Source organism: Vicugna pacos, chromosome 5 (genome assembly GCF_048564905.1).
Source record: "Vicugna pacos chromosome 5, VicPac4, whole genome shotgun sequence".
Classification (NCBI taxonomy): domain Eukaryota; kingdom Metazoa; phylum Chordata; class Mammalia; order Artiodactyla; family Camelidae; genus Vicugna; species Vicugna pacos.
This window is the reverse complement of record NC_132991.1, coordinates 1,072,416-1,098,897: the sequence shown is the minus strand read 5'-3', so window position 1 is coordinate 1,098,897 and position 26,482 is coordinate 1,072,416. Positions and strand designations below refer to the sequence as shown.

Genomic DNA, 26,482 nt, shown 5'->3' with positions numbered 1-26,482 from the left:
CAAAAGCAAGTGGATGGTGGTGTGATTTTCGACTCTGGCCCAACGAGTGGGTTTGACGTAAAAGGCCACAGGAGGCTGATGTCCGGGACTAACGGGCGGGTTTGTGCTTTGATTGCAGAGGCCCAGCCTGACCCACGTGGTGGAGTGGATTGATTTCGAGACCCTGGCTCTGCTGTTTGGAATGGTAATGGCAGCCTCCCAGCGGGACAGGGCTCCAAGCCTGCGGCAACCTGCGACTTCTCTCTTGCTGCTGCTGCAGCTAATTCCTTGTTGTTGTTGTTTTGTTTGTTTGTTTGGGGGGAGGTAATCAGGTTTATTTATTTACTTACTTATTTTAGTGGAGGCACTGGGGAGGGATTGAACCCAGGACCTCGTGCGTGCTCAGTCCGCGCTGTACCACTGAGCTACGCCCTCCCCCTCTTCTGCAACTAATTCTTAAAGACACCGTGCCACTTGACAGTTAGGGCTTGACTGAGAAGTGTTTGTGCGGTCTAGCTAATTTCTCCTGCGGAGGAGTGGAATGATTAGTGCTCTGGTGAGTTAGCTGGAAAATTTTAGTCTAAAGCCTGCCTGATAGTGAAATCATGGTCATTTAGCAAATTAAGCAAAGTTTCAAGTTACTGTCCTTAAAATTTAAAATGGGATGTCCTAAGCAAATGAACCATACAAGGTTTTCAGTGATTGGAAAAGTACCTTTAATTATATGGATAAAGGAAGAAATGAAGAAGTCATCCCTTATTTATCATTGTCAAGGGGCCATTGTGTCCTATGTGCTGTGAGGTGTCACCAAATCCACCTGTAGGAAGGGAACTTTAAGACGCACTAGTGGGCGAGTGTGGAACATGAATCATAGATAGATTCAACTTTGAGTACGTGGAGTTTGACAAGGGTCTGAACAGCAGTGGGAATGGCTCATGTGTTGTTTATTTTTTTTCTTGGTTGGGAGGATAATCAGGTTTATTTATTACTATTATTTATTTAATGACGATACGGGGGATTGAACCCAGGACCTCATGCCTGCTAGGCATGCGCTCTACCACGGAGCTGTACCCCGTCCCCACCCCCCCAGCTCATGCATTCTTGAACAGACCCCACAGCTCCATGATCTGAAGGAGGGTCTTCCCTCTCTGGGCTCGAGGACTCACCCTGTGTGAAGGAGGTCATTATGTACTCTCATTTCCCTGCTAACAGTCTCCTCACCCTGGCACTGTGGGGGGCCTGCTGCTCCAGGCTTCAGTGGGACCCAGACTGGCTGCCTCTCCTGTGGGTGTAGTGTGGGAGGCAGGTCGATGCTCTGAACTTAGGCTTCTACAGAGGAGCTAACAGTTGTGTTGGGTCCCGAAAAGGCTGTGGGGTTTGGGCGTATGGGAGGAAGGTGGAAGGCGTATCAGATGTTCTATAAAATGAGTTTTTTTTTAAACTTCAGCGATTGGTGTTAGTTTGCTGGAGTGCCGTAACGCAGTACCACAGACTGGGTGCCTCAAACAGCAGACGTGCGTTTCCTCCCAGTTCTGGAGGCTAGAGGTCCAGGGTCAGGGTGCCAGCAGGGCTGGTTTCTTCTTTCTGAGGCTTCTGTCCTCTTCTTATAAGGACACCAGTCATACTGGACGAGGGCCTCATTTTAATTTAATTACCCCCTTGATGTAGTCACCGCACTTGGAGCTGCTGGGGGCTTAGGATTTCAACATGTGAGTGGTTTAATTTTTTTCAATTGGAATCAGCTCAGTAAGGTTCTGTGATGCTAGGACTTCAGGTGCAAAGACAGCCTATAAAGCCAGGCCCTTCCGTTTTCATCCTAGTTCATGCCAGTCCATCACCCATGGGGCCGCTTGCCCAGGCCCTGAGTTCCAGGCTCTCTTGGGGGTTCTGGCAGCAGTCGTGGGGCACAGCTTCCTCACGACAGTGGAAGACCACGCAGGACCTGCCCATCCACGTGGCCATTTGGGTTAGGATGAACGTGGTGGTCACTTTAGACAACGCAGGTGTTGGTACTGGGCTAAATTAATTTTGGGACGTGTTCTGTTTTGCATGGTTTCTTTGAAAGACAGTACTGGGCCCACTATTTTCTAAGTACTTTAATTTACATAATTCTGTTGAATTTTCACAACCATCTTATAAGGAACAGACATTCAGAGGTGAGGCGAGAAAACTAAAGTGCAGAGAATTAAACACATTTTTTTGCTGAAGGTTAAACGTCTCCTGAGGGGCAGGCTTGGCATTTGAACCTGCATCTTCTCACTGCAAGTTCAACACACGGTGCACCACCATTTAAGGGGGTGGAATAGACAATCTTCTAGAAAGTTCAGGTTGGTTGAGGTGTCTGGTTGATTAGACTTAGAATAAATGGGACGTTCCTTTTTGTTACTGACTGTGATGGTTATTCTCACCAACTCAATGTCATCACTAGAAACATGCACGCCAGTAAGCCCCCGGGTCCGTACACAACCCAGGGAATAATCATTTCAGTGTAACTACTCTTACTTGCGTGTCTTAATCAAATCAGTGACAAAAATCTGTTACATTATTTTAGGAAACGAAATTTAACCCAGTATAAAAGTCTTAAAACGTTTTTTAAAAATCTTTAATTTATTTATTCATTTTTTGTTTTTGTTTTTGTTTTGGAGGGGAGGTAATTAGTTTATTTATTTACTTGCTTATTTTAATGGATGTCCTGGGGATTGAACCCAGGACCTTGCATGCCAAGCAGGCACTCTACCGCTGAGCTATACGCTCTTCCCCATTAAAATGTTTAATTGTTGCTTGTGTGGACATTTAGGAGCAGAAGGCCACGTGCTGGCCCACTTCCTTCCCTGCTTCTAGCTTTGTGACTGTGAGTCACCTCCCATCTCTGCTCGTCGGTTTCCTGGTCTATGAGACAGAGAGTAATAATAACACCGATGTTCGCTGTGAAGATCGGGTAGAATGATAATGTACCTTGGGCACATGCCCCTGGACAAATATACAAGTGCAAACCCGTGAGCAAGGGGCTCAGGGTCCCCACTCAGCGATTTAGTCAGCGGACCGCCCTCAGCAGGAGAGCGAGAGGCTTGATGAGGGGGCAGCTTTCAGGAAGCCAGAGCTCAGATTTGTAAGTGACCCCTCTGGTGTCGTTTCAGGATGCTACTCTGCTGAAACATTCTCCTTGCCTCTTTTTTTCTTCTTTTCCCCCACAGATGATCTTAGTAGCCATATTTTCAGAAACTGGATTTTTTGATTACTGCGCTGTAAAGGTAGGTTTGATGTAGCACTTAATGGTTATGTATGAATTGATTGACGTATTTCTTACGTGTTTATTTTTCTACTGGTACATATGTAGTGAAGAAAACTGCTATTTAAAGAAAGTATTTAAAAATTCTATCTTCTTTTTCAAAATCACTGCTGCAAGTCTGGGTAGAGTTGCCATCCTGTGTCGGGTGGCTCTGAGCAGTGCTTTCAGCTTCTCAGCAGTCCCGGAGGAAGGGGACCAGGGAGAAGTCTGCTCCAGCTGAGTGTCTGACATTCTTTAAATAGGTTGAGAGCTATGCACTAAAACTGTTTTGCTCTCTGAGCATCTAAAGATTTCAAGGCATCAGCTTCTGATTACTTTGCTTTTTGATGAAATCGTTTCAATGACTGCTTTCTAAACTTTGAACCTAGAAACATTCACTTTTATCACTGGAACCCTGGGAAACCCACCAGCAAGTTGCGACTGTCAGAATCTGTCCTGGTCCTGTCTCTCAGGGTTGGCAGGAGGAGAGCTTTGCTAATGCAAAGGCTAATTCTGGGCTTGAATTTTTGTTTTTTTGGAAACTGAAAAGTTCTTTTAAAAAATTATGTCCTCAGCAAAGCGCTCTGCAAACTGTGAATGACAGAACCGTGCTATGATTTTTGCCGTCTTTGTGAACCATCTTGCACCTTGCCGGAGCTACCTGGCCTCCTCCTCCCAATGCCTCGGTACTAAAAGTACCCCCCAGATCGCCAAAGATCAGCAACTCTAGGGTCAGGTGGATCCAATGTCGCAGCCCAGGCTGTCCAGCCAGAAGGAGTGTGTGAAAGACTGGGGGTTATAGTGGTGGTGGGCCACCTCCTTGTGGCAACTGGACCATCACGGGGCGGCGTGAAGGAGAATCGGACGGAAGGAATGCGGGCCAGGGTGGATTTAGAACGTCCAAGTCCAGCCATCCCTGCCCTACTGCGTCCTTGGGTCTAAGTTTTAATTTCACCGGATGATGTTTATTTAGACCCTTAGTTCTTAGAGACCCTAATGAAAAGTCACATCAGTTCTTTGGCCCCACTGATCCTGGCTTGTTCTTTTTCGTGTCCCAGGCGTACCGACTGTCCCGGGGCCGGGTGTGGGCCATGATCATCATGCTGTGTCTCATCGCCGCCGTCCTTTCTGCCTTCCTGGACAATGTCACCACTGCCCTCCTCTTCACTCCTGTGACCATAAGGTATGCGGAGGGGCCGCCGTGGGCGTCAGGCGTGTGCGGGCTCCTGACCTTGCCCTCCTCCCGTGTGCCCAGGCCAGCCTGCACACCCGCTGGGACCGTGGCTTTGCCTGCATGGCTGTGACAGCAGCAGTGGTGGCAGCAGAAATGCTTGCAGGAGTCCGCAGACACGGGCCCCTGTGTCCTGCGGGACAGACCGTCAGGGACCAGGAGGTCTAGCCCACGTGCTCCATGGGGCGCTCAGCCGGAAGGTGGGAGGTGGGGCCGCTGTCCTGCTCTGGCAGGCTCCTCACTGGAGGCTCCCAGGACCTGGCCTGCCAAGGCCTTGCCAGGTAACTTTGGGAAAGGAAAATTCCATTTCATTCCATTTTGCTGCTTCTAATTCCACCCAGTTACTCATTTGACGTTCACCGAGCACAGGAGGCCGACTGCCTGGAGCCTCCTGGGGCTTGGGCTCTGGCCCAGTCGTTGTGGGGCGCCTCCAAGGCCGTGGACACCTGTATCTACACTTCATGTTTGTTATTTTAAGGATGGTTCCCAGCTTATCACGCATGGTCTTCCCTTCCTTAGATCCATCGTGTGCTGGTGCTGGCTGGTCCTGGGGAAACTGAGGGGACGCCGGGGACACGCCCGGTGGTTTCTGGGAAGCCAGGTAGTGAGGGCCTTTAGACAGGTCTCTTCAGCTGCACTGATCTGGGTTGTACCATCAAAGGGGTTACTCCCAACTCGTGTTCTGAGGATTTTGCCAGACAGGAGATTCCCCTGCGCATGTGAATGTCACCAGCAAAGGGGCTGCCTACAGGGCTCCGTGCTCATTCTGGGCCACGCCTCTGGTGCTGGAGGAGTGGTGACCCTCTGAGGAGGAGTGGGCTGGAGTGTGAGGTGGGGAGAGGAGGAGGAAGCGTGGAGCGAGCAGCACCCTGGGATGTGGCCTGCAGTGTCCGGAGTCTGGCTGATGCCCAGGCTTCAGCAATCTTGGCCACATTATCCTGGTCCATATGCAGGCATGAATTCGGGGTGAGGGATGCTGGACTCAGCCTCCCTGCACAGGGGATGTGGCACCTCCCAGTACCCAGGGTTCTTCTGAGGGTAAATGCGGGATGGAGGGTGTTGTACACTGTAGCGCACGCTACACCCAACTCTGCACCTAGGATCCCTCAGGGGACAAGAGGCCGTCCACACCCACCCCCTCCAACTAGGGGCGTCTGCTGCTGACGCTGGTGTGACAGCCACACACGATGCACCAGACCCCAGTGTGTCGCTCCACTCTCTGAGGGTGTGACCCACACCCCCAGCGTCCTTGTGCAGCCTGGACAGCCCAGGGTCGTCTCTGCCTTGCTGGGGTCTGTTTGCATCCTCTCTGTTCCAGGAACGGGCTTTGTGATTTTATATGAGAGTGGCAATTCCATTTATTAGTCTAAAAATTACGTCTTTCAAGACTGAGGAGTTAGTGTGCCTCGGGCTCACTGTTTATACCACCGTATTCTTCACGACTCTTTAAGCTGTCTCGTCTAGCCTGAGCGACGTAGGCTTTACAGTTAGACAGCCAGGTCCTGCGTTGTTGGTGGACACACACTAGTCCTTTTCTTACTAGAAGCAGCTCCTGGGGCCTCCTCAGCTGAGAGCCGCTGCTGCTGCTGCTCGGAGTCTGATCCTTTCTTTCTGGACTCATGTCCCTGGTCCCCGTGCACCGCTCCCTTCTCAGCTCTCACTCTGCTCTGTAGGCTGGTCCCCCTCAGGCGAGCTGCTGGCTGTGCTCTGAGCGTGGAGATGGTGGGAAGGACCCTTGAGTGCAGCAGGGCCCCCTGCCCCCGAGATTGAGACCCAGGGCCCAGTTTCTGCATGGAAGTGGGCGCCGTGATGGGCTGGTGCAGGAGACACCCTGATGTGTTTCTGATACAGGAAAAATGAGGGGCAAGAGGATGGCCGCGTCTCAGGTCTCGGGTGAGTCCCTGGGGTGTGCCCCACCAAGTGTGGGTCCTTGGCTTTATGCCAGAAAGAATTCAAGAGAAAGCCACAGTAGAGTAAAAGTAGATTCATTCAGAGGGATACACACTCCACAGACAGAGTGCGGGCTGTCCCAGAAGGCCAGAGAAAGGCCACGAGGTGCCAGGTTGTTAGTTTTTATGGGCTCAGTAACTTCATATGCTAACAAGTGGCAGGATTATTCCAATTACTTTGGGGAAGAAGCTGGGATTCCCAGGACCTGAGCCATCATCCACTTTTTGATCTTTTATGATCAGCCTTTAAAACGGTCCTGGCACCTGTGGGAGAGACATTGAGGAGCTATTGGGTTACAATGAGTGTGCACTGAGGCTCAAGGTCTACTGGGAGTTGGACCTTCCACCATCTTGGTGCTAATGGCTGTGTCATTCTTGTAATGGCTGTGCCCTGCCCCCTTCCCTCCTGTCTCATTTCCTAAACTTTCTTTACTCAACTGTGTGCTCACTGGACACCCCCTGGGGAGCTGTAAACGCTGCTGCCCCGGCCCGCCCCCAGGGATTGGTCTGTCGCGAGCTTGGCACAGGACTTTCAAGGTTCCCAGACAAACCTAGCATGTAGCCAGGTGGAGAGCCTCTGCTGTAAAGTGTGTGTTGCTTAAGGAAGAAGTCTACAGGCAGTAGTTAAAGGGAAGGGGCCAGGGGACCGCTCAGGGCCTCAGCATTTAGAAGGGAAGGTGGGTAAGTCACTAGGCTGGCAGGCGTGGTGTGAGCCACTGGGCAGTGGTGCCTTCTGCTCTGTCTCCACCCTGACTTGCAGGGGGCCAGCGCGAGTTCACCTGTGCTTGCGCCTGCCCTGCACTGAGGACCTGCACCCCGAGTGCTCCCTCCAGACCTGCGCAGGGTGGGGCAGGAGGACATCTTCACCTGGATGGCTCAGATGGGTTGCAGGTTAACTTTCTGAGAAATGTAATTCGGAGAGTCCGCTGTATCCCGTAACTCTCTAGCATTCTTGTCAGTTTATCCCTCAGCATTGCCCTTCTCACCGGAGGGGGTGTGTGTGTGTGTGCACGCATGCACACCCCGCCCTTGTACGAGCAAGTGCTTTAAAAATCTTTAGTTCGCACATGGGCCTTTCACAATGTGAATAGTGGGACTGTTTTCTTCCCCTACAACTCATGACAGATTGTGTGAGGTGCTCAACCTTGATCCAAGACAAGTCCTGATTGCAGAAGTGATCTTCACGAACATTGGAGGGGCTGCTACCGCCATTGGGGACCCGCCAAATGTCATTATTGTTTCCAACCAGGAGCTGAGGAAGATGGTATGTATCATTATAATGGTGTGGCTTCCAATAAATGCAGACTCCAACTTACTTGCACAGTTAGTAACATCCTCCCCCGTGTGGATGTCACCTCTTTAGAGTGCTCCAGTCACCTGGAGCGTGGGAGTTCAAGTGACTGAGCTGCAATGTACAGGGGAGTGGTCCTAATTGATTTCATTGCCATTCTGATAACTATTTAAGAAAATGATTGAATAACATGATCTATTTAGTATATTATATTAAACATAGTATATTATATTATACTATAGTCTCCAAGTGGGAACTGAGGTTTCTTCCAACTAATATTAAGAATAAAATGACCTCACTTTTCAACTGAGGTGGATAAATTCACTGATGAAGAACTTAAGATTTTTTTTAAAGGGTCAGAAAATGAAGGGATTTTTTTAGGGTTTTTTTTTTTTGAAAGTGCTTATAAACATTAATATATAATTTCTTTGTCCACTAAAATAAAAAGTATTAAAGAAAGAGTGCAAATGGTATTTTACACATCTTAGAGTTAAAATTAAATTATATAATTAATTTTCATTTGCTGTTCTTTGGACATGAATTTTCTCAGTCTCTCTTCTCTGAAGTGTCAGTAAAAATGCTTCTGAATTGGAGTCATTTATTGTAGATGAGACGTTTATGCGTGTGTATCCGTGAAGTGTGTCAGTATGTTTTTATATGTACATGCTGTCTTTCATAAAAATATGTGAGCCTTTGAGAGTTCATGGGCCTAAGCTGTCAATGGTCATTTTGTGGGCCCAACATGTTCTGGAGATTCAAAGTATAACTCAGATACTTTGGCTAACCTTTAATACTGGTTGCTCTGAGAAACTGCCTGCAACACCTCATCAGTCTTGGGGGGAGAGCGTAGTTTAGTGGGAGAGTGGGTGCTTGCAGTCACGTCACCCTGTGACGTATCAGAAGGTAGCAGAGCCCTGCGCTCTGTCTTAGGGGCATCTGTCACCCAGGATTGGCTGCATCCACGTGGGAGAGAACTATTTTTAGAGAAAAATGCTGTTTTATTATTTTTATTCTACAGTAATCCATTTATTTTTAGAAAATAGAAATAACACGCACACAAATAAAAAATTGTGATAACCCCCCCAGAGATAAATCCGCTTAATATTTTGCTGCGTATAGTCTCCAAGAATGTTTGCATGTGAGCATGCATGGATTAAAAAAGATAATTTCTGCTCTGACCAAGATGGAGTAAGAGGGACCAGACCTACCCTCCTGCTTGAGACATCCAAAAAGATAAATAAACCAGAATCCGAAAAACAAAACAAATCAGATTCAGACAATGGTAATCAAGATACTGGATATCAGGCAAAAAGGATAGTGATCCCTGAGAAATGGGAAACAAAGCATAGGTGAGCCTGTGACTGCTCCAGCTCAGTTACCTGAGAGAGCTTCCAGGATGCAGTGCAGGGAGAGGGAACCCATGGGAGTCCCCCCAGGCTCCCTGAGTTGAGGGGCTAGAACTGAGTCTGGAGACACCAGGGCGACTAGAATTTGAAAGACACAGCCCCAGAGAGGAGAGAACTGCACAGAGAGAGAAGCCCAGAAGATTTGCAGAGGGAGACGACCTGTGCCCAGGGAAAGAACAACCCAAAATGATTAGAAGGAACAGAGCTTGGTACACACAGGGCTGGGAGCAGTGCTTGTTCTGCCAGGAGGCCTGGAAACCTCTGATTCCTGAGGCCTCGGCTAGAGTGCTCTGAAGGGTCTTACCTGGCGTTGGCGAGTAATTATGTCTAGACTGAACAATGCCTTGGTCCCACCTAATAAATCTTAAAGACCCAGAATAATCAGCTTGTTTCTAAGTAGTCTAACTGCATCCAAGAACAAACCTAAAGAATATTTATAGCAACACAAAAATATTCGACAACACACAGAGTAAAATTCACAATGTCTGGCATCCAGTCAAAGATTACCAGGCACACAAAGAAGCAAGAAAATTTGACCCATCACAAGGCGAATATGAACCATTTGAAGTCAAGCCAGAATAGACCTAGGCGTTAGAATCTGTAATAAACAAGGGCATTAAAGCTGTTTTTAAAACTGTATTTGAGATGTTCTATTAAGTTAAGCAGAAACAGGAAAGGTATATTAAAAAAAAAGGGCCTAAATGAAACTTCTAGAAATAAAAACTATATTGTATGAGATAAAAATCTCCTGTTAGGATTAACAGCAAATTAGGAATTGCAGAAGAAAATTAGTGAGCTGGCAGACATGGATGCAAAATAAAACAGTGAAAAGATAGTAAGTAACAAAAAGCATTAATGAGCTAAGGGGAAAACTTCAGGTGGCCTAATGTATCTGTAGAGCTAATCCCTGAAGGAGAGAGGGGGACCGAAAACCACATTTGAAGAAAATATGGTTTAAAATTTCACTTTTTTTTTTAAGTGAAAGCAAATTTATTTAGAGAGATACACACTCCACAGAGTGCAGTCTGTCTCACTCAGAAGGCCGACTGGGAGTTGAATCTTTCACCATTTTGGTGTTAATTGCTGCCGTTTCTTGAATGGCTGTGCCCTGGCCCCTTCCCTCCTGTCTCAGTTTCATTTCTAAAGGGAGCCTGACAATAGAAGCTCTGCCAGGGACCACAGTGTCCCCGACAGTGGGGTTCTCTCAGGTGGGTGGGTTCTCTCAGGCCTCCTTTGGCTTGGGACTGAGGCAGGCTCCCATGGCCAAGAGCAGGCATTTTTCTTGGTGGGTGCCGTCCCCATTAAAGGTCTCTGAATTGGACTATTGTCTGGAATTTAGTCCCTTCCCGGCAAGGGGACAGGGCACACAGACATGAGCAGAGACTCATGTGCAGAGGTAAAATTTTCTAGCAGGCAGCTAAGGGGAGAAGGGTGGTGAATTGCTTGGTGTGGGGCCTTCTGTACATCCCCATTATTGTACAGGATTGGGAGGACAAGGGTCCAGGGAAAGCAGTCTGCTCAGAGTAGGTGGCCTCCATATCTAGTAAGAAAACACTTTCCTACCTGCCATGCCAGGGGTTACCCTAGAGTCCTCTGGAGAAATGACCAGTGTCCTTTGGGAGCCAGGGGGGGTCCTGGGCCTGTCAGTCTTCGGTCCTCTTGGCCTTCATTGGTTTGGGAGCCCCAAGCCCCCTTTGGGACTGGGGGCAGGCCTGCTTCCAGTAGCCTCTCATTTGCATATCGGGCAGGGTCCTGGTGGACTTTCCCCTACATGGGGCATTTGTTGTTCCAGTGGCCCTCCTGGCTGGACTTTAATCAGGTCCCTTCTTGGTGACAAGTGTCTCTAATCCAGGAGTCCTTCAGGGAGTTCGGGGTTTTCTTAGGCATGAGCCACCCTGTCCTCTTTGCTCGGCCCTTCAGTAAACCTTTCTCTGCTCCAAACTCCAATCTTTCCGTTTGTTTGGCCTCATGGGGTATCAGGCACACGAACTTGCCTCTGGTCACACCGTGAGTCCCACCTTCGGGAGCTCTCGCTGCTGTCTGTGTACGAGTCCCCTCACAGAGCTCCATCCGTTACTCAGATGCTGTTTTCAAGGGCAGCCACTGGATGTGCAGGTGGCTGTGAGAGATTAAGAGCTTCAGGTCATTGCACGCTGGCAAGCCGAAATTTTGACGCAGCTTACTAATAATGGCTTCTAAGTTATATTGTATCTTTAGCAATATTATAAATGGTTTCAGATCTTTTCTGGAACTGAGGAAGCCAAATAAGCACATTTTAATAAAAACAATTAATATAATTTAAATCATTCCTTCCAACTCAGTCCTGTAGAAGGTGGGCTTTCCAACTGTTGACTTGGGCGTGGTCTCTCAAAGTCATCACTAACGTCCCCTGGGACCTACACTCCCTACCCTCATGTGCGTCCCCCAAAGGTCCCCAAGTGCAGAGCCAGGATGCCTGGGTTCTGTTGGACCACACTGGCCTCATCCCCATGGTCCTTCCTGCCTGGGGGTCCCCCAGTGTTTTGTCATTGCCCCTCTGACCCTTTTTTGTGGCATCAGCGGTCCATTAACATAATAGGAAAGACCTGGAGTTCTCACCAGTGAGAAGATGGTTCTCATGGCCGCTTCCTGGGGACAGCAGCCTTGTCTGTCCTGCTAGAGATTCAGGGGCACCCACCCATATTTGCGGAAGGTTTAAACACAGATTGAAAGAAAGGACAAAACTGACCAGTGATACTGCTGACCTATTCCCTGACAAATTAACCCAGTGGGGACTTCATCCATCCACAAAGATGTCCTCAGCGGCTGACCGAGGCAGGTAGCTCACAGGCAGGTCAAGGAAGTGTAAGGGAAGGGAGGAGGCACCTGCCTGGGACCCCAAGGCCGGTTGGGAAACCCTGAGGGGGCCTCAGTCCCGATGGCCACTGGGTGACCTGCGGAGGGCTGTGCTCTCCGGCCGTGGGGTGCTCTTTCAGATTGATGGCAGTGACTTAAATGAAATATTTATAAAACCCAATTTACTTTAAATGGGTGAATATCACCTCGTAGTTTTACGTTTTGTTCCCCTCCGTCCTGTTTCACCGGATCGTGGGGGGACGTGTCAGTCCGATGGTGACAGGTAGATCCGGCTGAGGTTGGGATTAGGTGTGACGTTGTTTCTTCCTCAGGTTGCCTGTCATTCAGGTAAGAATTGGCCTTTCAATATGAAAGAGACAAATCCTGAATGTTTTCAAAATCGCAGGAAGGGGAGGGTAGATAGCTCAGTGGTGGCACACATGCTTAGCCTGCACGAGGTCTGGGTTCAATCCCCAGTCGCTCCATTAAAATAAAAAATGGACTTCTCCAAAAACAAGTGAAAAGAGATTCCTCAGGTGACCAAAACTGAAAAACAAAGCAAAACACTATTTGAGGGGAAGGATATAGCGCAGTGGTAGAGCGTGTGCCTAACCTGCACGAGGTCCTGGGGTCCATCCCCAGTAACACCGTTAAGAAATCAAGCAATCAATCAATCTGTCAATCTAATTGCCTTCCTCCAACCCCTCCCCCCCCCAAAAAAAACCGTGGTGAAGAGTGCCTGTTGTTTAGTGGGCTCCGTGCTGGGTACACAGCCCCCCAGCTGAAGCCTGCCACGTGGCAGGCCTGGCGCTCAGCCCTCCCTGGACCCCTGCCCCCTGATGCCCGCACCTCGGGAGGGGCCATCTGTGGTTTCATTTCTCCTCTGCTGTTTCTAGGGCCTGGACTTCGCCGGATTCACAGCACACATGTTCGCTGGGATTTGCTTCGTTCTCTTGTTCTCCTTTCCGCTCCTCAGGCTCCTCTACTGGAACAAAAAGCTTTATAACAAGGAGCCCAGTGAGATTGTTGGTGAGTGGAAGTGCCTCCTCCCATAGCCTCAGAGTTTACTGCCACAATATACATATATATATATATTTCCCCCCACCCCGGGGGGAGTTGCCACAGAAAGGCAGGAGGTTAATCACATATACGACCTCAGCGAAGTGTCGGTCGCTGGGACACCGCGCACTCAGTGTGCCCCCGTCTGCCTCTGGCATGCAGGGAGCTTTCAGGGGCTTTAAACCCGTGAGCTGTGCCCCTCTGGTGTTCTAGAGCGTGCAGTGTGGGAAGCAGTGGCCACTGCTCAGTTTGCACGTCGTGACACGTTAAACCACGTGTACACACCACAAACCACGTGGCTTGTAGACAGACCGCAGTGCTCTAATATGTCGTGGTTTGAGTCCAAATGTGATTACACAAATGGCAACACAGTCCAGCACAGGGGATAAAACACCGTGTTCATCAAGGTCGTTTTGGTGACACTGTGCTGGACACCAGAAATTGACACGTTGTAACTGACTATACTTCAATTAAAAAAAAAAAAGAGAGATCGTTCTGGTGCGACAGTGACCAGGAGGGAGAGGGCTCGTGGCCATCTCATGGTTTTACATTTTCTTCACTTAAAAGTTTTAGTACATGTTTTTTATTGAGAACATTGCTGATCAGCTTATATTAAAAGCAGTAGGTTACTTGGGAAGCAGCCAGCCGCTGCTTAGCCGGGCCCTGCACAGGTTGCCCAGGTAACGGGGCCCACTGGGGTCCAGGAGCGGAGTGATGAGGGTGGGAACCTCTCCCTCACGTGGTTCGTGGTGACTTCACAGAGCTTTTATAGGTTGTGTGTTCGCCTCCCTCATCCTGTGTTACTCTTCTGACCTCTGACTTCAGTCTTCCTGATCTTTATTCATTTCCATGTAAATAGCTGGGAATCTGTGTGTTCCCACCAGCCCTCCTGCTCATCAGATGGAGCCGACACAAGGCAGATCTGCCTTTCTTTCCTGCGTGACTTTTGTATTCAGAATTTGACTCTCTTTATTCTAGTTTCTCAAGAGTCATCTATGTTAAACAAGCGTATTCTTAACAGAATTTAGTCATTCGTTTCTACCAAAGAAACGGGATGATGAGCAGAAATTTCTCTTTCAGGCAATATTTATTGATTGCACACACACACACAAAAACTGGAGTGTTCTTGTGGATTTAAAAATGGTTCTTTATACGCAGTCAGGCAACAAGAAATTCCTTGGTGGCCACTTGGCCCAGCTCTGAGTGAAGGAGATGTAGGTGCAAGACAAGCCGGCAGCTTCCTGTGCACGGCTGCTCAAGGGGAGGGGAGAGTGGGCATAGCCTCACCAAACAGGCCCTGAACTGTGGGGGGTGAGCCCAGTGCTGGGGGCTGGAGGGAACGGGGAACACAGACACAGGTGCTGGGGGCCAAACAGGACAGTCCTTTCAGCAGCAGGGCCACGGAAGCTTCCTGCCATGTAGCATAGTTTACTTTATTTAGGAAGAATGTGTTTTCTTGACAGCATTGATAATTCTTCATTCTAGTGGTCTACAGAGCAGGTTACGTGGATTTCTTGAGAAAAAATACTCCTCTATCTTCTTAAGCTTTATAATGGAGGGGACACCTTCAAATAATCCCATTATTTCTCTGTTTTGAAGAAAACTTTAATCAATGTTTGTTTAGAATAATAGTTCTTGCAGTGAGATATCTTGATCCACTTTTGTCATTGCCCAGTGTATTAGTTTGCACTAGCTGCTGTAACAAAGTACCGCAGACTGGGTGGCTTAATCGACAGATGGTTTATTTCTGTACATGTTAACGTGTCTTAATAAGCCACCATAGGTGGCCTATTTTCTCACAGTTCTGGAGGCTGGAAATCCAAAGTCATGGATTGGTTGGCTGTGAGGAAGGATGTGTTCCAGGCCTCTCTCCTTGGCTTCTAGATGACCATATTCCTATTCACATGGCACTCGCTCATGTGTGTGTCCGTGTCCACATTTCCCCCGTTTATAAGGACACCAGTCATTTTGGATTTGAGGCCATACTAATGACTTCCTCTTAACTAACTACATCTGCAATGACCTCATTTTCAAGTCAGGTCACATTCTGAGGTTCTGGGGGCTAGGACTTCAACATACGAATTTTGGAGAGACAGAATTCAGCCCACAGCAACCAGTTAGAGGTGTTCAAGACGTTTTATCATCACTTAGTATATGTAAAGTGAGATAACTGAATACTTGGAGAGCTAGGAATACTGCTCCATCGCACTGGCTAGTCTGTCTCTTAAAGCTTGTGTGGGCACAGCAGCACCTCTCCCCAGCCTCCCCCAACCTCCCTGGTGATCAGAGTGACCCGGGAATACTTGTTATATATGCAGATGACGAGGCCCACCCCTGGGAATTCTGTGCTGTGAATAAGCTCTTCTGGAGAGTTATCTTGAGATGAGTTTGGATATACAGAAAACAAATCTGCATAGTAGACTCCTCTGCTCTTCCTGAGTAAGGAGGTGAGAAAAGCTTTGAGTGATGTGGGAGGGGATGGTTGGGACCTGGATAATGCTGAAACCCTCCAGCAACGCCAAGACAGGCTGTAAGTCAGCACAGAGGGAGTAGTGCAGAGGCAGGGAAATTACTGTGGGCCACTGTTGGGTATAGGGGCCTCCAATTTGGGGATGCTTGATGTAACTACACATTCCCAAGCCCTACTCCAAACCCTATCCCTACTCCAAACCTATCCCAGAGATTTGGTTTCAAAAAGTCTGTGGTGGCATCCAGAGTGTTAGAATAGGCTTGGTTACCCTGCAGTTAAAAAGTAGCTCTGAAATCTCAGTGGCCTCGTGCCCATTGTGGGCTGGCAGCACCCTGCTCATCAGCAGTTCTCAGAGCCCTGAGCTGCTGGTTGTCATGCAGAGACGACCACGTGTTCCACGCCACCAATGACTGATGCAGCTCATCACCACTGTCACTAGGCCCCCAGTGGCAGGGTCCAGGATGAGTCAGCCTGCTAAGTGATAAGAACGGGAGAGATTTTGGTTTATTTTTTTGAAAAGCACAAATAATCAACAGAGTCTGCCCCTCTGGTCACCAAATATCAGCTCATCTGCTTCTTGCTACTGTTTTGCACAGAATTTTTGTATGTGCACGTTAGGGTTTTTGCACAGAATTTTTGTATGTGCACGTTAGGGATATTGATCTGTAGTTTCCTCTCTTGAAATGTCTTGTCTTTGTTGTCCTGAAAGGATGAGTATAGAAATATATTCTTCTCTTTAAATTTTTGGAAGAAATGGTGTAAAATTGCTACTACTTTTTCTACTCTCTCTTTCTGTCTCTTCCTTTCTTCCCTCCTTCCTCCCAAGTGATTTTTTTTATTAATTTTTTTTTTATTTTGTGGGGAGGAGGTAATTAGGTTTATTTATTTTTAGAGGAGGTACTGGGGATTGAACCCAGGACTTTGTGCATGCTAAGCATGTGCTCTACCACTTGAGCTACACCCTCTCTCCCCAAAGAGGTTTTTAACTACACATTCAAAATCCTTATAGATATAGGGCTATTAACGTTATCTATTTCTTTTTGAGTGATCACTGGTGGCTTACGTCTCAAGGAATTTGTCCATTTTATCTCAGTTTTTGAAATAATTATTCTAAAGTCATTCATAGTAGTTTCTCATTATCCTTTTAATGGTTACAGAATTTTTTACATTGAAGTATAGTTGATTTACAATATTGTTTCAAGTGTACAGCAAAGTGATTCAATTATATATATATATTTCAGATTATTTTCATTATAGGTTATTATAAGATATTGAATATAGTTCCCTGTGTTATATAGTAAATCCTTGTTTCTTATCTATTTTATATAAAGTATTTTGTATCTGTTAATTTTGTACTCCTAACTTATCCCTCCCTTCTCCTGCTATGGTAACCATACATTTGTTTTCTTTGAGTCTGTTTCTGTTTTGCACATAGATTTATTTGTATTATTTTTCAAATTCCACATGTAAGTGACACCTAGTATTTGTCTTTCTCTATCTGAGTTACTTCACTTAGTATGATGTCTAGGTTCATCTGTGCTACTGCAATGTCAATATTTCATTCTGTTTTACGACTGAGTAATATTCCACAGAACTGAAGCACGAGATTCACGTCTGGCGCCTGACCGCACAGCGCATCAGCCCCGCCAGCCGTGAGGAGACCGCAGTTCGAGGCTTGCTCCTGGAGAAGGTGCTGGCGCTGGAGCGCCTGCTGGCCCGGAGGCTGCACAGCTTCCACAGGTACCACACTGGGCCCTGCTCACACCACTCTTGGTTTAGCAGCAGTTCTCATCTTTACCAGGAGCCCCAGTTTAAGGATGAGAAAACTGAGGCTTAGAGAATTTGAGCAGTTTGCCCAGGGTTATACATCTGGGAAAGTGTGATGTCAGGGTAAGTACTGCCCACCACGCCTCCACACCTAACACTTGCTGCACAACAAGAATCCAAAACAATTAATATAACAAAGAAATCTAACAAAATATTCTCTAAGTAGGTGATTTCCAGGGAGCTCAAAATGTTACTGAAGTCAGGTTCCTGTGGCTGATGCCCCATGAGGCCAAACAAGCCGAAACATCAGAGTTTGGAGCAGAGGAAGGTTTACTGCAGGGCCGATCAAGGAGGACGGGATGGCTCATACCCAGAAAACCCCACAAACTCCTCAAAGGGTTTCAGCAAAGCATTTTTAAAGGCCAGGGAGGGAGGGGCGTCCTAGGGTAGGTGATCAGCTCCTGCACAATTCTCTGATTGGGTGATGGTGAGGTAAAAGGGCGGTCAACCCTATGGTGCCCTTGGCACCAGGAGGTCTGGGGGCCACATTCTCTCCATTAGCAAGTAGTTAATTGCTTCCCTTTGGTGGTGGTTTTTAGCATCTGAAACACTCAGGAAACATACAGGAGATACTGTTATCAGGGAGGAGCTGCAGCAGAGGACATGGGGGAGGGGTCTGTCCCTGGAAGGCCCCCCAGGGTCCTGCTCAGTTACTAAAGAATACCTAAGTCCTATTCAATTCATTTCTGGGCATTTGTTTTTAATCAAAGTTGAGATGTAAAGGTTAACAATAAGACGTCCTTCCTTGGATGAGGTGCTGAGTTCCAACCTGTCTTCACTCTGGAAGCACTAACAGGAAAAGCAAGAGCTGTTGCAGTTTGCTGAAACCAACCCTGTGTTCCCAGAGAGCCGGCAAACAGACCGGGGGTGGGAGCTGGGCACAGAACCGGCACCAACCCCGAGGGTCGTCCAGTGAGGCTGCAGTCTGCTCTGATCGTGGGGAGAGAAGGCCGCAGGCGAGTGTGTGGGACTCGCTGTGTCCAGACTCGCAGCCCAGGACAAAGCCCTGCCTCGCATCCTCGGCTCCATCCCAGCCCAGGCCCTGCCTCTACCCTGTGATGCTGGAGAAGCAGGACCTGTTATCCTCAGGCTACGGGAAGGCCCTGAGTTGCAGGCTGGGGACAGAGTGACCACCTTCGACAACAGGAATAGGTACCAAAAGGAAAAGCTTTGTAACTTGAAGATGCAGGAGGAAATTGCAACGAATGTATTTACTCTACTGACTTTCAAGTTTCGGGGAGCTCTGTCTGGCATGGATGTCGTCAGTGTATCTCACGGTTACAAATGGGGAGAAAGCTGTGGGCTCGGAGATGTGCCAAGTTTCCATCAGCTCATCCTGTGTTGATAACAGAAAGGGAAACGGAGGCCTGCAGAGGGTAGTGGCTTTGTAAGGCCACTCAGTCACTGAGGAGCAGAACGGACTGAGGGCGATCTGAAGCAAGTGCTCTGCAGGTCTTGTTTCTACATTTTATTCTAAAAAGTTGTCCTGGGAGCCACTCATTTGGGTCCGCTGTGATTTCCTGTAGGGTCTGCACTGGCTGCCTGGTCAACCTCCTTTGATACTTACAACTTGTGAGTGTTCATTAAAGCTAAATTCTCCAACATGCAGCTTCTTTTTCCTAATTGGTCACAGAGAAAATAAAGCAGAGAAAGAAGATGTGCTGATAGGGAAGATTAAAAGGAAAGGGAGGTTGGAACAAACAGATGTGACTGAAATGGAAACTGAGATGGGCGGGCGCCATGACAAGAGCTGGAAGGAAGCTGATTTCCAAATGAAAAAAAAAATCACCACTAGAGCAAGTAGCATTCCTGTTCCTGTTTTTTCCCTTTAGATAAATTGTAAATGTAACATGCCCTCATTTTGAAAAAAAAAAGTAGAGAAGTAGAAAGTGAAGAGATGAAAACCAAGCTGGCTTCCTGTCATCCCCCCGTTCCCATTTTGGCTGATGTGCTTCTGACATTTCTGCGGTGCCAGCAGGTGCTGCTGCGGCCTGGGCTCCTCCCTGCCCTCCAGACTTCCAGCCCTTGGGCGTCTGCCTGCTCCTCTTCCAGAGAGAAATTCCTGATGGGTGTCTGCCTCGGCAGGATGAACAGCCCTGGGAAGCGGCTAGTCTCACTGTGGCTCAGGCTGACCTGCCTCAGCCCGCGGCTCCTCCTTGTCAGTCACACATCCCACTGTCTTGCTTGTGCCAGCCCGTCGCCATCTTACTGGAGTCGTAAATCCATGATCCTCCATATACCAAGCCCCCTGCCTCACTGACAGCCAACCAAACATCTGTTCCCCCGTCCCTCTGTGTTCACAGTCCCTTCCTCAATAAAAGACCCTGCATGTTCTTCCCAGTGGCCACGCAGGCACCTCTTGTCTGTGTGGCCCGCTGTTGCCAGTAGCAGCGAACCTATTAAATTTTTCCTTTGTTCTTAAACGTCTCTTGGTTTCTGGTAAATTGTTTTGCCACCTGCAATGCCGGCCTGCCACGTGTCCCCCAACAGTTTCCTGTGCTGAGTTCACATATTCCTCCTTAAGCATTCCCGTCATTTCTGGTATTCTTTTCCTTTGGGAGTGTAGAGTGAGCATCCTTCCCAGTCCACGAACACAGCTCTATCAGGCACCTTGCACAGCAAGACCTGCCCCGCTCCCTGGCCGCACTTGCATCACATGATGGATGGTACCCTGGCCGGGTCCCCTGCCAACTGCCACCCTGCTGACCTTGCCGCTCCACATCACCAGGAAAATGATGAGTCTGCCCTTTTGTCTTTCAGACAGATCTCACAGGAAGATAAAAATTGGGAGACCAATATCCAGGAGCTACAAAAAAAGGTATCGTGGTTTCTTTTCTCGGGGATTTCTGACCCGCCTCTTGAAGAACTGTGTGGATTTCTTTTTCTTTGCTTCACATGAAGCTGCAACAGAAAGTCATCTCCCTTTTTCCTCCTGTAGTTGTACACAAGACGTAAGTTATTTAGGAGTTAATGGGGGGGTGCATTTTCCAGACATGGTAGGCGTATTTTGTCGAGAAATTGAGAAGTTAAGCTTTTTATGTTCCCTTTAAGACAGGGCAGCCCTTTCTCTGGTAATGTGGCATCAGGGAAGGCTGGCCGATGCCTGCGGCTCTCACCCTCCCTGACCCGGAAAGGCAGGCCCTGCGGTTCCTCTAGTGCAGGTGAGGGGAGGCAGGCTTAGACAGGCGGGTGTGCTGCTGGGGATGGGACGCCTTTTGGGGCAGAGGTGGGGTGAGTATGTTCTGTTGAGTGGCTCTGACTTTGAGGGGGCAAAGCTGATTTGGGGTCATTTTGTTCATTTTCCTGCCTTGGTGGAATTTCTCAACCCATGTGAGGACACACAGTGTCCCTCTCCCAGCCAAGACAGCTCTGCTGAAGATCTGCCAGAAGTCATTTGTATCTTTGGGAAATTTCAAATCCAGGTAGTTTATTTCCTAGAGAGAGATTGTGACCAAAGGCAGGTTCGTGTGCCCGCTGCACCATGAGGCCAAACAAACTGTAACATAAGTTTGGAGCAGAGAAAGGTTTATTGCAGGACCAAGAAAGGAAAACCCCGAACTCCCCGGAGGGTTTCAACAAAGCATATTTAAAGGCCAGGTGAAGGGCGGGGAGGTCACAGGTATGTGGTCAGCTTGTGCACAATTCTCTGACTGGTTAATGTGGAGGGAACAGGGTGGTCAATGCTCTGATCCCCTAGGTGCCAGGAGGTCTGGGGGCCACATGCTTTCAATCATCAAGCAGTTAATGTCTTCCCTTTGGTGCTGATTTTAAGCATCTGAAACACTCAGGAAACATACATGAGATCCTGTTACCTGGGTGCTTCAGAGAGGAGCTGCAGCAGAGGATACAGGGGAGGGGTCTGCCCGGAAAGGCCCCACAGGGTCCTGCTCAGTTACAAGACTGCATACCCACTCTCTATGATGGGAATGTTTTGCCCTTCGCTAAAGGAAACTTAGACACTGGGGGTCCTAGTAGGTAACAGGTTCATTGTGTCCCTCCTCTCAATCTCTGTCCCACTCAGATGGTTAAAGTTAGGGAAGATGGGTGTGGCTCTGACATTTGTCTGGGTCTCAGGTTTAGACAGACCCTGCCCACCCTTCTAGACCAGTTTGGGCTGTGAGTTAGGGAAGAGGCTGCATACTTCTCTGGGTACTCGGTGGACAAGGGTCAGGGAGAGGCGGAAACGAGAAGCAAGGATCTGACTTCTCACTGTGATGGCCCGTGGTAACCAAAGGAGAAAAATCTGACAGACACCCCAAAATACCAATAAGACCAACTTTGGATCATCTGATACCAGCTGAGCGACACTGGAATACTCCTTGTCCTGCCTGCCCTCCACTTCCAGTCCTGGAGGGGTCCGCGGTCCTGCCCAGTTTCTGTGGTTGACCTGGCTGCAGGGAAGGCTTGCAGTGCCTCCCCTCACCCCCAGTGAGGTGCCCTGCGCCTTTCCTCCTAATTCTCCCGTCACAGACTCATCTGGCAAAATTGGCCTTCGTTGGAAGGTGGGCGGGGGAAGGGGAAGATGAGTCGGGGCTGGCCAAGCCACGAGCCTTGGTAGTGGGTGGGGAAGGGGGACAGGTGCTCGGGAGGCAGCCCCATGTCCTGTGAGCAGGGGACCAGGGGCAGCAGCCAGAGCCTCTGTGACCCAGAATGATATGCTTGTGGTTTTTATGGAAGCAGCTCTAACTGTGTGACCGAAGAAACCAGGAGAGAAAGTCTGTCCCCATCTCTGTCAGTCTGTATGTATACCCACGCCCAGGCTCGTGTCCCTGTCTATGTCTTACCCATCTCTCTGTCTCTGTCTCTGTTTGTACATCTGTATCTTCATCTATACCCATATCTTACCCATATCTCTGTCTCTGTCAATATCTACCTATACCCATTTCTTTAGCTAGATCTATATTTATAGCTTTATCTATCTACTCACATAGACCTAGATATCTTAGACAGAGAGCGACAGACAAGTGTGCTGGTGGAACCACACTTAAGAAAGGACACAGTGCACAGTGAGCGTGACTCGCACAGAGTCCCGGTTAGTGGGGCAGGACGACCCTGTGCCCTGTGTACGTGTGTGTTGGGTCCTCCCTCCCTGCCCCAGCCCCACACAGCTGTGGCCTTCAGAGCACAGCACCTTTTGGGGACCTTGCCCTGTCTTGCCCTGTGGCTCAGGTCCCCTAGAAGGAGGTCTGTGACTCTGAGGTTAATGGAGATGCTGCAGAACGCCTCCCCTTGGCTCCTGAATGCCTGGGGCAGGATCCCATGGGTGTCAGCTGGTAATCAGGGGGCTACTAAGTGCCTTCAATGGGAGTCATATTGCAAGAATATTTTAACCTCAGTGCTCGATAAGCAGGGACTTGCATAATAGAGGGAAAGTTGAACTAAAAGGCAGTGAGCACATAGGACCTGTGGAAATACATGTGTCTTAAAGGGCCAGGTCCCTGGAGCTTATGTGCTGGCTCCACAGTGGCTTTGCCAGTATCTCATCTAATGCTGGCAGCGGAGCTGGGAACAGCTTGGCATCTCTGTGTCACGCTGAAAATCTCTTTAGTCAGGTGTCTTACAAAAGGATTGTGCTACTGTATTATTGTGTTTATTTTTCATGAAGATTTTGAATGCTGTGATCTTCAATCTTTGTTTCCCTTGTAACGCATTGTCTTACCTTCTTTCAAGTTCAAGGTGCTATACTTTGTATCATAAGGAGGAATTTGTAGTGATTCAAGTCATGGAGGCTGGTGGGCCCACTGCAGGAATCAGGCCATACTGACTGAGCTGTTTTCCTCTCTCACAGCACAGAATATCAGACAGGACTCTGCTCGCCAAATGCCTGACAGTGTTGGGACTTGTTATTTGCATGTGCTTTCTGAACTCATTTGTCCCTGGTGTTCATCTCGATCTCGGTGAGTCTGATTTTTTGAATTAGCTTTTCATGATAGGCTATCACAGTCTGGAAGGGAAGGTTTCAAAGCTTGTTCCCAAACACCGGCGAGGGGGACTGAGATGGAGCTTGGCCAGCCTTTGAGGGAAGGTTTTCTGGAGGAGAGGGAGAAGGGAGGGGCTGAGGGGAGACAGATGAACCCCAGGACCATGCACCCTCAGCCCCTCCACAGTCTGACATTAGAAGGGATGGAGAACAGGGTGCGTAGTATCAGCTCAGTATCACATATAGACCAGTGTACCTGAGCATCGGAGCTTCAGACTGGTGCCTGAGAAGCGCCCCCAGAAGAGGCAAGAGGTCGTATCAGCAAGGCCATAGTCCTGCAGGTTTTGCAGCCCGACCCAACAGTTAGATGAGAGACTACCAGTGAGAGGGCCGGAGAGACCGGTCGTGGTCTCTCTCCCTGCCCAGTGGTTTCCATTTTTCCCAGACAGCAGAACGCTGTTCTCCCACCTGCTCCTGTGGGTTTCCCCTCTCTTGCTCTCACTGGGCTGCGGCTTTCCCTTTGTACTTCCTCAAGGTCTAGGTTGCATGGCTCGTCCGCACCTGAGACATCGCCATCTTGCAGAATGAGCTCACTAGATATCTTACAAACCCTGGGACTTTTCAGTTCTCTATCAATTTTCATGTTTCTCAGATCTTTCTTATTGATGTAATAGTTCTCTTAATTGGTGTCATTACTTTAAACTAAATAAAACCACTTCCAAAACCCGCCTCAGTTTAAAGTATAGATTTATGAGAAAGTTAAATTGGGGGTGGTGTCAAAGAGTGTTTTCTGTGACCAAAATCTTTACTTATGATTTTCCTTCAAAATGAGCTCTGCTAAGATGTTTTAAATATCTTCTAATAAAAATTTGCTTTACTACAACATTTGAAGAATAGAACTTCTGCGGAAAACAAAGCCTCTTTGTAAAATAGATGGGTGATGTGGGCAGGCTTTAGTTATTCGAACCACAGCACTGCTCCTTTGGTTCTTGGCTGCCGCTATTAATCTTTAGAGTTCTAAAGATTAAACAAATGCAACAGAATGGGTGTTCTGTGGGCAGAGGGGTTTCATCAGCTAATTCTTTAGGGTGTTCACACATTGTTTTATTTCTAATTTGAGATTCCACTTTAAAAGGACAGATCATGCATTTAAAAAAATTTTTAGTTTTTAAAGTAAAAAATATATAGGAGTTTGCATGCAATTTTGTTAGCATTTGGCAGTGGTCTTAGTATAAATAACAATACTTTCAAAATTTAAAGTCACATCTTTAACCATATGGACTTTTAAAAATCTTGATTACTATGAAATTTTAAATTTTAGCCTAAGAATTCTTTGCTTTTTACCAAGATGTTGCATCCCTTTTGTGTGGTTGCTGCGTCAGGGATTGAGGAGTGTATTTCATTTCTGCTTTTAAATCTTGTGTTTTCAGTTAGTATTGTGTACAAACGATTTTATATGGGGATTCTGGAATACATAATCTGTATATTTGCATTTTCACCATGATGGGAAAGAATTAGGTTATAAAGGAGAAAAAATTGATTAGCATATCTTTAATGGATTCTCATCAAATTCATAGTGTTGTGAATTTTAACAAAGATGTAGAGTTACGTAACTGCCACTACAATCAAAATACAGAATAGTTCCATCACGTCGCCCCAAATTTCTTTGTGTTATTCTTTTGTAATCAACTTCTGCCTTAATCCTGTGACTCCAATCTGTTCTCCATCATTATAGTTTTGTCCTTTGGAGAAGGTCATATCCACAGAATCAGACTGTCTGCAGCCTTTGGGACTGGCTTCCCTCGCTCAGCATAATGCCTTTCAGATTCATCTAAGTTGTCGTGTGTATCAGTAGTTCATTCTTTTTGTTGCTGAGTAGTCTTCCATGGTATGGGTGAACCACAGTTTGTTTATCCATTCACCCATTGAAGGACGTTTTGGGTAGTTTCTGTTTTTGGTGGTTGTATGTTACCAAATCGAAACTCGTTCTGCTGGCTGCAAGACAGGCCAATAAATCAGGAGACCAGGTGTTGGGGCAAGGAATAGCGACTTTATTCAGAAAGCTGGCAGACCGAGAGGATGGCACACTAATTAACATCTTTGAGAACCATCCTCCCCCAATCAGAATACAGGCTCCTTTTATATAAAAAAAGGGGGGGGGTTTGCAAACTTCTTGGTGTAGGAATTCTTTGTTCTTGCAGCTGTCCACGAGGGCCAGGTCATGGAGCTCCTGCAAAACCTCCAACGAAAAATGTTACTCTCTATTCTGCAACTTGTTATCTTTACGTAAGCACAGAGCTAGCAAGACCAAGCTTAGGAAACAGGGCACAGGGTTAAAGCCAAAGGAACAGATCTAATGTGGAGTCAGATTTGTTCTTTTCTATTACAACTTGAGCTACTCCAAACATTCATGTGCAGGGTTCTGTATGAACCAAAGTTTTTGTTCACTCTTAGGAGTCCCACTCCTAAGAGTGGGACTGCTGGGTCATATGCAGAGTCTATGTTTAGCTTTCAAAGAATTTGCTACACTGTTATCCAGAGTGACTTTAGCACTTTGCACTTCCACAGTAGGTAGGAAATTCCAGCAGCTCCACATCCTCACCAGCACTTGGCATGATTAGACTATACCTCTTTTTTTTTTTTTTTTGAAATTCCAATTTTTTTTTTAATTGAAGTATAGTCAGTTTACAATGTTGTGTCAATTTCTGGTATACAGCATAGTGATTCAGTTTAAATATATATATACACACACACACATTCCTTTTCATACTCTTTTTTATTATAGGCTATTACAAGGTATTGAATATAGCTCCCTGTGCTATGTAGTAGGACCTTATTGTTTACCTGTTTTTTATATAGTAGTTAGTATCTGCAAATCCCAATCTCCCAGTTTATCCCTCCTCCCTCCCCTTTCCCCTTTGGTTACCACAAGTTTCTTTTTTATGTCTGTGAGTCTGTTCCTGTTTTGTAAGTAAGTTCATTTGTCTCATTTTTTGAAGATTCCACATATAAATGATGTGGTATTTTTCTTTCTCTTTCTGGCTCATTTCACTTAGTATGATGATCCTGGGTACATCCATGTTGCCGCAAATGGCGTTATTCTTTTTTATGGCTGAGTAATAGTTCATCGTATAAATATACCACAGTTTCTTTATCCAGTCATCTGTCCATGGACCTTTAGGCTGCTTCCATCTTGGGTATTGTAAATAGTGCTGCTGTGAACATCAGGGTGCATATATCTTTTCAA

The 26,482-nt window shown here is 47.4% G+C and overlaps 1 protein-coding gene across 3 annotated transcripts in view; it reads left to right on the top strand.

Moving 5' to 3' along the window:
* OCA2 (OCA2 melanosomal transmembrane protein) overlaps positions 1-26,482 on the top strand; it is a 176,966-nt gene that overhangs the window by 69,921 nt on the left and 80,563 nt on the right. For all 3 annotated transcript variants that reach the window (XM_072960740.1, XM_072960741.1, XM_072960739.1), the window contains exons 11-18: positions 119-184; positions 3,174-3,230; positions 4,306-4,430; positions 7,553-7,691; positions 12,856-12,988; positions 17,081-17,228; positions 20,076-20,133; positions 23,104-23,212. In XM_072960740.1, coding sequence (XP_072816841.1) covers positions 119-184; positions 3,174-3,230; positions 4,306-4,430; positions 7,553-7,691; positions 12,856-12,988; positions 17,081-17,228; positions 20,076-20,133; positions 23,104-23,212 — 835 coding nt within the window. The remainder of the gene's footprint in view (positions 1-118; positions 185-3,173; positions 3,231-4,305; positions 4,431-7,552; positions 7,692-12,855; positions 12,989-17,080; positions 17,229-20,075; positions 20,134-23,103; positions 23,213-26,482) is intronic.